Below are 13,101 nucleotides of genomic sequence, written 5' to 3' on the forward strand. Positions count from 1 at the left end.
AGTCATCCCCAGTGCAGCACTGGGAGATATTATTAGCAGAGGCCAGGGAAGGCTGCCATACTACTGCAGCTAAGTGTAGCTACCCTCCAAATGTCACCAACAGCAAAGGGAACTTCCTCAGCCTGATCTGGGCCTTTGGCTCCTGCCAGCTTGGCTAAACACTTGGTCTGCAAACAGCACTGGGATTGCTCAGAACACGTGCTGGGATCTTTAGGTGGCTTCTGGCTGGACAGCAGTAGGAAGCTGAGGGAGCATCTCCCCAAGATTGCCTATCACTGATGCCCATGGGGATCAGGAGCCCACAGGCACTATGGATTCATTCACTTGGCATCATGTTTTAAGGCTGCACACCATCAATTCCTTGAGCACAGACAGGGCTGGACAGCACCATCCAGCATCAAGGCACTGCTGCTATACAGACACTATGGGGAAAAACATAAGGGAACTCCTCTTCTTCCTGTCCCAAACAAATCCAAGAATTCCTGTAAATTCTGGAGAAGAACTTGAGAGAAATGTTTGGATTGCCTTATACATCACACAGTTTGCTATGGGCTACTCATACAAAGCAAAGACTTTGCCCACACAAATATCTTAAGAGGTGATTTGCAGAAAAGCATCCTACAAACACAAGGCACTCTCCTGTCTGCACTGAGGAGATTTGATTCACCCATGAAGAAGCCCTGAAGTCAGCCCAGCAGGAATGGCTGTGCCCAAACAAACCCTTTCTGTCCTCTGACAGAGGCCAAAGGATCTGCAGGGACAAGTGACGTGCTTGTGACTCCTCCATGGGGAGCTGCAGCTGCTACTTTAGCACATTAAGATATAATCCTCCCAATTTCAGCTTAAAGCCTGCAAATAGGAGCTTGTGAGTCATTCAGCAAATTCTGCTGGGGAACTAGGACAGCTGGAGGGAGCAGGAACCAATCCCACCACCTGATTTCCATCTTTCTCTGTCTGCAAGGCTGAGATATCTCTTTACCTTTTTTCCAGAAAAATACTCACATAATCTTCATGGACCTTGGATGTATTTTACCCACCAACCCTCTCCCTAAGAGGGTGGGAAGGTCTGCTCATGTCAGCTCACAGAACTGAGGCACAGGGACCAGGATTGCTGCTCTTGGAACTACTCACATTTGCACCATGGCCATGCTGAAGCATCTGTAATTTTCTGGAAGGAGCTGAAGCTATTGAAAAAAGGCCTCTCCAACCCAGCTCCCTATTTAATAGTCAGAAGTAATTTCAATCAACTATCAGCACCCTGAACAGAGTTAGAGACATAGACCAAGCTGAGCAGACTTGGGAAAGGTTGGGAAAAGAAAGAGGTATGCAAAACCCTCTGTACCCTTCTGCTTGGGGATGACAAGTGGCCTGGAGATCCACATCCTCTCTACCACTCTAAGCCTTAAAGGACTAGGCTGTCTCTCCCAAAAGTCCTGATTCTCACAAAAACTCTTGGTCCTACAGTCTCCCCTGTAAGTTTCCCCAAACAGCTTCTTCCTTCTGCCTCCTGCCAAGCAGCCTGCCAGGGCACATTTGCAGTTAAAAGTTAACACAAGCTCAAAATCCTGGCTAGGAACACAGCAGCAGCCAGATTCTGGAAAAAATCAAAGGGGAACACGTCATAGCTAGCATTGAAGATGGAGCTTGCCAGGGTTCCTTGAGGTTATTTGTCTTGTTGCCTGCTCCCAGGAAAGCTGATGCAAAGCAGCCAATCCATCCCTGCCATCCACCACACTCCCCTGAAACGCCCACCAGGAAGTTGGGCAAGAGACTCTGCCTGAACATCCAATGCCTGCTCCTGGGCTGGCCAGCCACAATGCCTGTGTTTCCTTAGGAGCAGGGAAGAAGCAGCAAGAAACACTGCATGTGCCAAGAGCAAGGTGCCAGCATCTTTGGAGTTCCGCTTGAAAAAACAAAGAGCAAGGACTCAATTTAATCATAGCAGCATAACTTTAACCAGGCTTTATCAGGGACTGAGTGCCACCAAGAATGCTATCTAAGCACCCAGATAAAAACTGCATATGCAGGCAGGTGACTATCAGGATACAGAATGAGCCAGAGCTTAGGGTCAATGAAGCCAGCTGAACCGTGCTGCAAGCCAAGAAGGTATTCCATGTTTTCCTCTGCTACAAGTCAAGTCAGAATTTGGCCTGCTGGCCTCCTCTCCTCAAAATCTTTAAAAACTTACAGGGGATTTTGTGTTTAAATTATAAAAGGTATCATGTCAGCTGAGGAACTCACTGCTGTAATAGACAGCCTGAGCCAAGGAGCCAAGAGATTTCAAGCAGGCCAGCACAAAGCAACCAAACAGGTGAAGCTCCACCCCGAGCCAACCTCTGATTTTCTTACCATTCCAAGGGAGTTTTTTTGGAGAGCAGGTTATTTTAATTTTTTTTTTAATTGCAGCTTGTCTTAATGCTTGAACAGGGCACTTGGGCATGCTTGAGACAGCAGGCCTAACCATGCTGGTGGAGGGTTTTGACATAAATTCAATCATTAACCACAGAACTTCAAGAGCTGGTTTGCTACTGCCCCTCTGTCAAAAGCTACCATGCCCAAGCTGGGAAACATAATATACAGTCCTGACACAAAGTCCAGCAGCTTCACTTAAACTGCTAGTAATGATGAACTTCACTAAGTGGTAAGGTTTAACACCAAAACAGTCATTTGGAGGACTCAAGTCCTCAGCGGTAGGTATCTGAATAGACACCTGCATGGAGTTTATTTTAGAAACAGCTGCACTGTTCAACCTCCTAGGATATTGCCAGGTTATTGCTTTATATGCCAGAGAACAGAGCTTTTCCTCCTACTTACGCACCAGTGCTTCCAACGCAAAAGCTGTGCTGTGCCTGAGTCAGCTGTACTCACCTCGGTACATGCCAAAGTAGCCTTCCGACCGAATCGTTTTAATGAGGCAGTCAGACCTGCAAACACAACAGAGGGAGATGAACCACAGCACCTCAAAGGTGGGGGAGTGCAGAGAAAAACAAACAAATTTCTTGGAGTGGTTTCCATTTACATTCTGTCAGCGAAACCCTCAGCTGAGATGGGAACCACGTCAGCCTCTGAATGTGCCGTTGTTGAAGCCTGAGTCCCATTTCAACCCCTAACCCACAGGGGCTTTGAAACCCCTGGCTCACCCTGCACACACTGTCTGCTTTCTAGAAACACAAAAGGGAGAAGTGTCACTGAAAGGGCTGTTTATCCAGGGTCCCCGGTGGCAAATGCACATTAAATGCTCTAACAAGCAGATCCCCATCGACACATTTTTAAATCCAGCTCTGGAAGGGAAATGAGGGGGGTCAAACCCCCCATGCTGACTTGTTTGTCTTAATCTGTGAAATTTGACACGAGGCACACAAAGATGAGATGACCTGAACACTCAGTCATCTGTGGCCTCCCACGAAAATTAAAGCACACACTTTTAACACATCAAGTCCCACAGCAGGCAGCAAGCACTCGGGCTCTTGCCCTGAGGACAGTGTGGCAGGGTACCCTGCTCCAAGGGGAAATCTGTCACCTTCCTTGTTGCAAACACATTTACTACAAATGGGAAAACCCTGCAGAGCACTGGAATGGCTCAAAGGCTTTTGAAGGCACAGACACACGCACACCTAGCAAATCCAAAGTCACAGTTCAGGATGGCTGCATAAATTCCCTGGCAGAGTTTCCCTCTCTGGACCACAGCTGCATGAAGCTGGAATGCTGAGTATCTTTGGGAAGAGACAGGTACTTGTTGTAGCCATAGAGGAAGGGAGAGGTGCACTTGCATGTATATGTACATAATTTAAGGAATAAAAGGCTCTTTTCAGTAGTAATAAGAGAAGTGTGGCTGATGAAAACACAAATACATTTTTAAAAGATTTGGCAACACAAGGAGTAAACTTCTCAGCTCTGCAGTAGTGCTGAGGTGGAAGAGAAGGAAATACAGAACTTCCTTGAGGGCTTTATGGCCATGGGCAAAGACTGTTACAGAGTTATGTGTGAAGAGCCATCCTGCTTTGCTACCAGTCATGGCAATGAGTTTCCCCTCTGCTGGGACTCCTTGAATCCTTTGGCATCTCATCTTTCACACATTCCACCCTAGCCCCTGCAACTTGCACATACTCATCTCCTTCTGAGCAGCCCCTCCAACTCATCTGCAAGCCCCAGAAATCTCAGTGCACCTCCCTCCTATCCCTCCTGTCAAGTTCTCACACTGCAGTGCTGAAGGCAACACATTTTCCCTGAGCCAGTGATGCTGCAGCAGGGAGAGGAGTGAGAAGAGCTGCTCCCCACCATATTCATACAGCCCTGCTGCATCAGGATAGAGCTTGCATGTCACTTAAAGCCCCTCAAGCTGCAGCAGAACAAGATGCAGCCAAGGCCACATCCAGCGTTCTTCTCTCCCTGGAAAAAGGGAGCCAACTAAAATTATACTAAAATGGAACCTCCACAGTTCCATTTAACACACCTGGGGCAGCACAGCCCAAAAGCCAAGCTCTCTCCATCCCTCAGAAGTGTCTTTGTCTTTTTAAAGTGAGAGGTTCCCCTGATGCCAAAGATCTTTTGAGCTAAGCATAAGCAAGGCATACTATCTTAAAGTAAGAGAGCCAACATTTTAAAGGAACTTGCTGCCTTTCTTGGGTGTTCAGCAGACACCAGGTAATTGGTGTAATCAGAAGATCTAGTACTGATGGGCACACAGCATCTTCAGAAAAAAAAGCTGCTGTAACAGGGGAAACTTTCTTAGGAAAGCTCAGCCCTTCCTGTTCTTAGAAGCAGCCAGTTCAAATATAAAGTGTAAATCTTATGTACTCCTTAACAGCTCCTGATCTCACAGCAATTCCTGGCTATGGAGCTGACTTGCACTTGACTGCTGGAGGTTAAAAGCCTCTCTCCTACCGAGCTCCCTTCCAGGCATGAGACATCCTGGCATACAAGTTCTTCAACCTGCCTAAACTCCTCCTGCTGTCAGGTGAGGAGGGTAAATGATCCTCAGGGAGGTGAAGCAATCTACAGCAGGAATAGGACACAACAAAAGGGGATGCAAAGCAATATGGGCAGCCACATCCTGCCAACAAGCCAGGGCACACTGACAGTGCAGGGAGCAGAGAGCACAGGAACTATCAAGGGAAGCACCAGAGCCTACAGCCTAAGCTCATGTCATCAGCTAGAGCAAGGAGGCACAGAGACTAAAGCCATCAGCAGAGAGAGCATTTCCTTGCTATTCCCCCTCTGCCTCAAATTCTCCTGGGCAGGAAAGAGGAAAAGATGGTGTGGAGGAGCGGGGATCAGGTTACACTAGTTCTAAACAAAGTGGTACGAAGACAGGACATACCTCACCAGTCCCAGTCCCTTCTTCCCCTCAATACCACAAATTCTTTTGGAAAACTAAGGCCTGTCTCTGGTTCCCTGGATAAAGCATCTTGTGCTAAGTGTGGTACCCACTCTCACAGGAGATATGCAGCCCTAAGCACTCGACACAAACTCCAAGTGAATTTGGTGGGCTGGATACACTCATGCCTTCTTCCCTACAGGTGCAGTACCTGGGGTTCTTTTGGACAGCGGATGGCTGGTCTAACTATAGCATGTGTCATCCTGTGATCCTTCAAAAGGTCTGCATGCAATGTTCTAGACTGGAAATGAGTGACTGCTTCCTCTTTCTAAAACTGACACAGCAAAGGAAGGATCTCCAATATCACAGCAATGGACACAGAACAGAGGCAGAAACTCCCTCAGGCACCTGACCAGCTCAGCAGACTCCTTGTGTTCGGGATCAGGTGATTGGGATTCCTTGTGTTTTGGTTCTGAGCCCTGGCAGTAGTGAACATGCTGCTCCCAAGCAAGGGATGCAAACAGATGCGCCCTCTGCAGAGGACTCCCCTGCTCAGCTCAGCAGCCTCAAGAGCTGCCCTATTTGCTTTATCTGCTCTAGCACAGCTTGGCTCCAGACTGTCCCCTGGTTTTCCTGAGGACAGCCCAGTTCCTAGAGATGCTGAGCTCACCTGAAAGAGGTAAGAAAGTGGAAGGACTCCTGTGGAAAGCCCCGAGGGATGGTGCCCGTGTGGGCAGTACTCACAGGCTGCTGTACATCCGCTGGCCATTCTGCTGGTTCTGCAGGCGAGTTTTTGCCAGGTCAATGGGAAATACACAGGTGACCCCAATCAGCCCAGCTATCCCTCCATTGATCAGCTTGGCAGGTAAACTGTAAGGGGAAGAGATAAACAGATGTCTTAGCACTGGGTAATATCAGGGAAGGGAAAGAGCAAAAAGCTGAACTCTTCTGCGTGACCAAAGTTAATGCATGGCTGTGAGACAAGGCTGTCCCCCCCAGCACAAAGGAACCTCTTCCACAAAGCAAAGCTTGGTTCCTGCTATGTATATGGAGAGGCAAAGAAAGCAGCACATACCATCAGCACAAACCACTGATGAGTGGAGTGGAGCCAAACACCTAACCCACACATTACTAGGATCAGGAAAAAATCATGTTGCCCAGGACCCAGGGATTTCTGTTGTCCCTAGAGGAGAAAAGACTGAGTGCTGGACCATCCACCACGTGGACAGCCTTCAGCTAGGGCCTGATGGCATCCGAGCCAGCAGGTTTACTGATAAACGCTTTCCTGCACCACAATCAGATCTGCAGCTAATGAGAGGGTCGTGATACATCAGCTGCTACCATCATGTGGGAATGGGCCCAGCAGAAGCACCCAGCTGGCAGCCATGGAGCAGATGGCTGCAGCCACGGGAAACTGCTTCCAGACCCATCTCCCAGGGCCAGGGGAACACACACAAAGCAGCAGCCCGGCAAAGCCACCGGGCTGGCAGCCTGCAGGGCTGCAGATGTGGAGACGTGAACTCATACCTCTGGGGGAAATCAAAACTGGCTCACTGCACGTGCTTCCAAAGCACAGGGCTTTTTTCACTCCCCTTTGTGTTCCCACTGAGAATTCCTGCAAGTGGCACTGAGCGAAAGCCACATCAGCTAAACATGGGTTCCCAGCAAATTCAATTAAGAAACATGTCCTACACTTACATGCTCAATAAACCACTGCACACAGAGACAAAGAAAGCCTGTTTGAGTCAGCCCCCTCCAATAAAGCACAGGATATGGCTCCCTGAACACAGGATGTGTCAGATATTAAGGTAGTGGCTGACACCACTCCTAGACTGCAGCTGGGTGAGCCTGCAAGGCCTATCCTCCCACTGGGTGAACTGGCACACTGCCTTTCATGGTGGTAACTTGCTGCTCTGGATGGGGGACAGACTGCATTACCCTCCAGAGGCAGCAGTGCTGAGACTGGCTGAGGCACGGTGGGGTGAAGCCCTGCAAACATCTTCCCCCCAACAGCACTCCAGAGCACTCTGCATCAAGGGGCAAATGCAGAGAGGATCAATAAACAGCCATGCTTGAGGGAAAGGCAGGATATGGAGACTCCAGGTTTCAACTTGAAGGGTCTTTTAGGAAAGCAGACAAATGAGGGATGGAAAAAATATAAAAGACTTTGTCCATAAGGGCTAAGCATGATCTTGACACCTCAGGACTAACATACTGACATAGCTTGACACACTTTCAGCCTCTGCTGTCCTGCACCCAAAGCTCCTTCCCCCTCAACACCTGCCAATATAACACACACAGAGCCCCAGGGCTGGCACAGCTGGAAGAAGAGGTGCCAAGGATGGGCAGACAGATCTGAGCTCAGCCTACAACTCTAAACTAGACAGTGCTGACTGAGATTAAATCAGCACAGTACTTCAGGAAGGCGGGCCCATATCAGTGCACAAGCTCAGTGCAGAGCCAGGCTTTCAGACCTCACCAACTCCAGACTGTTGCCTCAGGGATCTTTGTGCCACAGTCTGAGAATGGAATAGATTTGCCTGCAAACTCCTACACTGAACTTGTTCTCAGGACATGGGAAAACTTCAAACAGTAAGCTTCATATCATTGTGTTCTCCTTATCCAACCCACAGTCACACTGGAGGAGGAAGTTAGAGACCAGACAAAAGTGTCCCAGGATGAAGACACCATGGACAAGGAAGGTGTTTGAAGACAGGATTACCTCAGTCTCCCCAAATTCAGCTCTGAAGTCACTGTTGGCAGGTCACAGACTGTGAGGCACAGCCAGTGCCCCCTTCCAGCCTCAGCACTGTCATTACTTCTCTAAGTGTCCCTGAAACACCTGGGACAAGCAAACACTTGCCTTTCTCAACCTGTTCCAACAGTGAAATCAACCCAAGGTTTATATCAGGTGGGACTGAGACAAAGACACAAAGGCCCTGCCTGCTGCTATTGTAAGTGGAAGAGATTCCCCAATTTCAGCCCAAACCCCAACAGTAAAGGGGAATCATCTGATGTGTCTGGGCAAGCAAAAATTTGAGGCTGAAGACAGCCTCTCCCTCTGCCTGTGGGGGAAAAACCCTTGCTCAATACTCCCATCACACCTGAATCTACCCATGAACACTGCAGGGGGAAACTAGAAGGGATGGAGATGGAGCGGTATCCAGCGAGACACTGAGATTAAGTTCCACATGCATGTCTGCAGAAATGCGGTGCCCTTGATCTCACCATGCAGCAAACCACTGCTGTTGATTTTAGTCTTTTCTATCAATCTTGTTCTACTAAGGGGTGTCAGAAACAAATGTCCTTGGCTTGGCTGCCTGTGACCACTGCAGACATGTGGTCCCATCGACTGGAGAGATGAGCAAAGCAGGAGAGGTGAGGGATTTGAGGCACAGAGAAGAACATGAGACAAAGACCATTGCACCTGAATCAAAAGCTTTTTCCCCTGTGACTGAGTCATCCCACTTCACACATCAGTGCTTTCTGCTCTCTCAAGGGATAAGAATCCACTGTGCCTGATCTCTCTGTCCTATTTAGCTTCTGCACAGCTACTGCCTCTCACTACCTACGTGTGCAGGGCTTAGTGAAACGGGGACAATGCTGGCTAGCATGCAAATGAAGCCATTTGCTCAGTTTAATACAAGAAGGGATACAAAGGCATCCAAGTTCTCCACTTCTAGTGCTCCTCCTCAGCCCTTTTAACTAGTCCCTGTAGCCAGCAAGCTCCTGCTCACACCCCCAAGAGCACACTGGAGGAGCCAGGGCACATCTTGTAGGACACATCTCCTCTTGTAGGACACATCTCCTCTTGTAGGACACATCTCCACTTCCTTCAAAATACCAAGTCAAACAGCCACAGACGTCTGATCATTTTGCTTTGCTGAGGTTATGGGGAACATAGACCTGCCAGGCTCCATGGAGGTGAATCTCTGCATGCCCTTCATGGGTGTGTTGGAAGAGTTCCAAGTGCTCTCCAAATTGGGTAGCGGATGATGGCCAAATCTAGGTACACAAACACTCCACAATGCTGCATTTTTATCAGCACAGCTCAGGATTGTTTACATTTGCAGAAGACAGGCGTACAGGAAGATATCCTAATCATGGCAAATGCTAAGAAGGGGCAGCCCTCTTGCCTGCAGCATTCAGGCACTGCCAAGTCCTGTCCCTTTGTCTCCATGTTTCATTCACCCACTCACCCCACCTGTCCTGAGTTTGTAACCTGGAAAAGTAGATGTTAGAAAAGAAACATGAAAAAACCCACAGGAATCCCACAGCATGCAGGAGTCACTTAGCTGGGGCAACTTCACAAGCAACACAAAGTTAAACCCATGTGGAGGACTTGCAGATCCACCTGACACAGCTCTTAGGAAGCAAAGGGTAGACCTGTGTCTTTCCAGGAAATGAATCCCAGTTCATTTCCAGGGAAGACTCAAATCCAGCCTTTACCAGAACCAATATTCTTTAAGTTTCCACTGTGCACAAGAGTGTCCTTAATCATTGTTGGCACTTCATATTCCTGCTATCACTCAAGCCTTGACTCTGTAGAGTAAGGGCACAAGGCAACGTGGACTTTGTCTTTACAAGTACTGCATCCTTGGCTGGTCAAGGACCCGGCTTTGCTCCCTTGATGCCAGCAGCTGAAGTCAGCAGGTCAGGGTGACCTTTGAAAGAAGAAACAAAAAGGAACAGACTCATGCAGAATACAAAGCAGAGGGTAGAAAGAAAAAGGCAATGAGAAAAAAGAACTGAGGAAAGCAGAGATGTGACAACATGGCAGAGCCACAAATTAAGAGAAGGTTCAAAAAAAGCAGGTAAGAAAGGAGAAGAGAAAGAATCAAAACTGTTAAAGGCTGGAAGAGGTGATCAGGTGATTTCCTCCAACCTCCTGGATCCCAAACAGAAACAAGTCTGAAAGATTTTAAAAGAAAAACCTAAAGCACAATTCAAAAAAAAATTAAAAGTTACCTGATCTGTTTATCAGCCATTTAATTCAAACTTGATCTTGTTAAGAAATGAATCTGTTCCTTCCAATCGTTCTTTTTCAGTTACGTCTTTCTCTCTTCAGTTTCTTCCTGGGAAAGGACAGAAAGACACCAAGAACACGAAGTTGAGACACTTACACTCTCCTTAAAGCTCAGGGGCTCCTTGGCAGGCAGGCTGTAGGGTTAGGACAGCTGAGGCACAAGTGACTTAAGGGAGCACCTGATCTCTTCAAAGAGGAGACTGAGCTCCAGAGGGAGCCTTATAATTGTATGTCTGTAAATATAAATATACAAGGACATATGGAGGGAAGAGTTGCCAGGGTCATCGGGTTCTAGCAGCATATGAGGAAGGGCAGAAGCCAGGCAGGGCACAAGCTCTGTCCAGAAGCCAGGACAGCCATGTCTGTCACTTCTCTCCAACTTCAAAGAGCGTTTCACACCATACCATGCACATCCCCAATCCTCTGCAGGTCCACCCAGCCAGCCCAAGAGAGTCAAATGTCATCACAAGACTCTTTTAGCACTTCCCTTCAACACATACATGCTGTGTCTAAAGGACAGCCTTCAAAACACTGCTCCTCCAGAGGTTACTATCCTTCCCCTATTTCCAAGCCTAAACAGATAGCCCATGTTCAGTCTTGTGCCAACACTGCTTTTTAAGCAATGCCTCTTCCTCCCCAAGCTACTGATGCCATTTTGCCCTTTGGACCGCTCCTTTCAGCTCTGCCAGACTGCAGGAATCAGTTCTAAGACTCTTAATTGTTACTGTTTAATGAGAGCTGTTAGAAGTCACCACACAAAGAAATCTGGACACCAGAGAAAATTTCAGAAGGGGCCACAACTTTCAGCTTTCTGGAGATGCCTTCATCTCCTCACCTGCAGCCTGGGAATGAGATGCCCTGTGCTCTCTGCAGGTGTCTCAGCAGTATTCAGCCAACACCCTCCCTCTTCCCTTTCACTTGCCACCTGGATGCTGAGCCAGAAGCAAAGGAAGTACCTTTGACCTTTCCCTCTGGAATGAAATTTGCTCCTTTACTGCAGATTTCCTAAGCCACACAGAATCTTGCATCCAACAGAGGGGCTTACAGGCCAACACTTCCCAGAATAGAAGGTCCCTGAAAGTGTGAGGAGCTAGTGAAGGTACAAACAGGTATGGGAAGGAATTCAGGTTGCCCTCCTGTTAATCAAGTGCCAAGGATAGGATAGCATGAAACCATTTGTACAGTCCCACTCTTGGACAACATGAGACTGAAACTGCCTTTTCTGCAGCCCCATGTTCAACTAGAGCTGTGAGAGACCAGCACAGGGAGCTCCCTAAGGAAAGGTACTCCTCCTCAAAACACTGCACACAAACCTCACCCACTGCATCCTGCTGTTATACCTTCTGTGGCCCTCTTCAGACAGCTCACCTGATGCCAACTGATCTGTGGCTGCAGACCTTAAAAAGCTCCAGATCAGCTAAGTCTGCACTTTCCAAGGGAAAATCACTTACACCCTTCATTACATGTGCTTTTATATGCATGTCCACAAGAGCAGCTTGGTTTAGGTTAATCTAATTTTCTATCAAATTAACCAGAATAAGATAAAAATATAAAAATATAGGAAGACCAGTAGCTGAAAGCCTGTAACCCTGTCATAAACAAGTTGTGAATCATGAAAACTCACTTGATGTCTACACCCTCAATAAATTTGTGTTTTTGAGACAGGCCTGACAAAATACATGAACTAAGTGGTCCTGACAGCCTGCTCCAGGCTCTGGCAAAACATCCCCCTTGTTGCCTCTGCTGCACCCTTCCATGCAGAGGGGCATTCAGGAGGACAGACATCCACCACAAAGGGCAACAGCAAGGAAAGACAGCAAGGCTGCCAATATTCAGCACAGCCAGGTAGCCAAAAGAGTGAGAGACCAAGATGGACACACAAATGCATCACAGGGCTGTTTCTTACCTGCTGACACAAGTAGGGCACTGGAGTCCCTCTGCACCAAGAGGGACTTGGGACAGCTGAATTAAATTCTCTCTGGCCTTTTTTTCTTTTGACTTTTGGCTTCAGCTCCCCACCTGCCCAGTAACTACAGAGTCTTCCACAGCTGTCAGATCCAGCTGGAAAACTGCTGCTGCTTCCCACCAGGGAACTGATGCTCCTGCTGCAGCTGCACAGCAAGACAGGGCAAAAACAACCTTCCTGGGTTTAAAACTGGGCTAGGGTACAGGTTTCCTTGGTGCTGGCTGTACAGCCAGCAAATACCAGGACTAGTATCATCTCCCCTAACAAAAGCCACTCAACTCGCGGACGAGCGACGGGAAGCGAACAATGTGATCATTTTACAGCAGACACCAGCGCTTGATAACTGTTTAAACAGCACCTGGCACTGCAGAGGCCTGAATGTCTGTGGCCAGGGGATTTTAATGAATTAAGGGATTTTAATGCAATGAAGTGGAAAGCTTATTTGAGCTCTGTTTGTTTAAACAGAGCTCCAACGAATGATCATTTGCAAAACAAACCCTAAGTCACCCCAAGCTCTATCTGACCACTTTGCTGTAATCTACAGAACTCCCTGAGTCCCTTAAAAGAGGTGAATGATGAACCCTCCAGTGGCCTGGTCAGGGAATTTCTGAGCTGAGCCAGATCCCAATCACTTCCAGGGCTGGAAAATACCTGCTACCATTCTGCAGTCTTAAGAGGGGGAAAAACTGGCTGGGAATTTTATAGGACATTTAAAAAATAAATCCAGAACAACATTATACATTTAACCTAGAAATGAAAAAGATTAAATAAAGACCTAAGTATATCTTCCCA

At 47.8% G+C, this 13,101-nt stretch overlaps 1 protein-coding gene across 1 annotated transcript in view; it reads right to left on the reverse strand.

The window, feature by feature from the left end:
- SLC25A22 (solute carrier family 25 member 22) overlaps window positions 1–13,101 on the reverse strand; it is a 52,004-nt gene that overhangs the window by 18,410 nt on the left and 20,493 nt on the right. Inside the window, exons 2-4 of the mRNA XM_071427678.1 lie at window positions 10,286–10,392; window positions 6,062–6,187; window positions 2,869–2,924 (exon numbers count right to left, since the gene is read on the reverse strand). Of these exons, the coding sequence (XP_071283779.1) occupies window positions 2,869–2,924; window positions 6,062–6,187; window positions 10,286–10,305 (202 nt within the window). The 5' untranslated portion in view covers window positions 10,306–10,392. The remainder of the gene's footprint in view (window positions 1–2,868; window positions 2,925–6,061; window positions 6,188–10,285; window positions 10,393–13,101) is intronic.

The sequence above is a fragment of the Agelaius tricolor genome, unplaced genomic scaffold (genome assembly GCF_023055355.1).
Source record: "Agelaius tricolor isolate 1412-34295 unplaced genomic scaffold, bAgeTri1.0.p SCAF_5, whole genome shotgun sequence".
NCBI lineage: Eukaryota > Metazoa > Chordata > Aves > Passeriformes > Icteridae > Agelaius > Agelaius tricolor.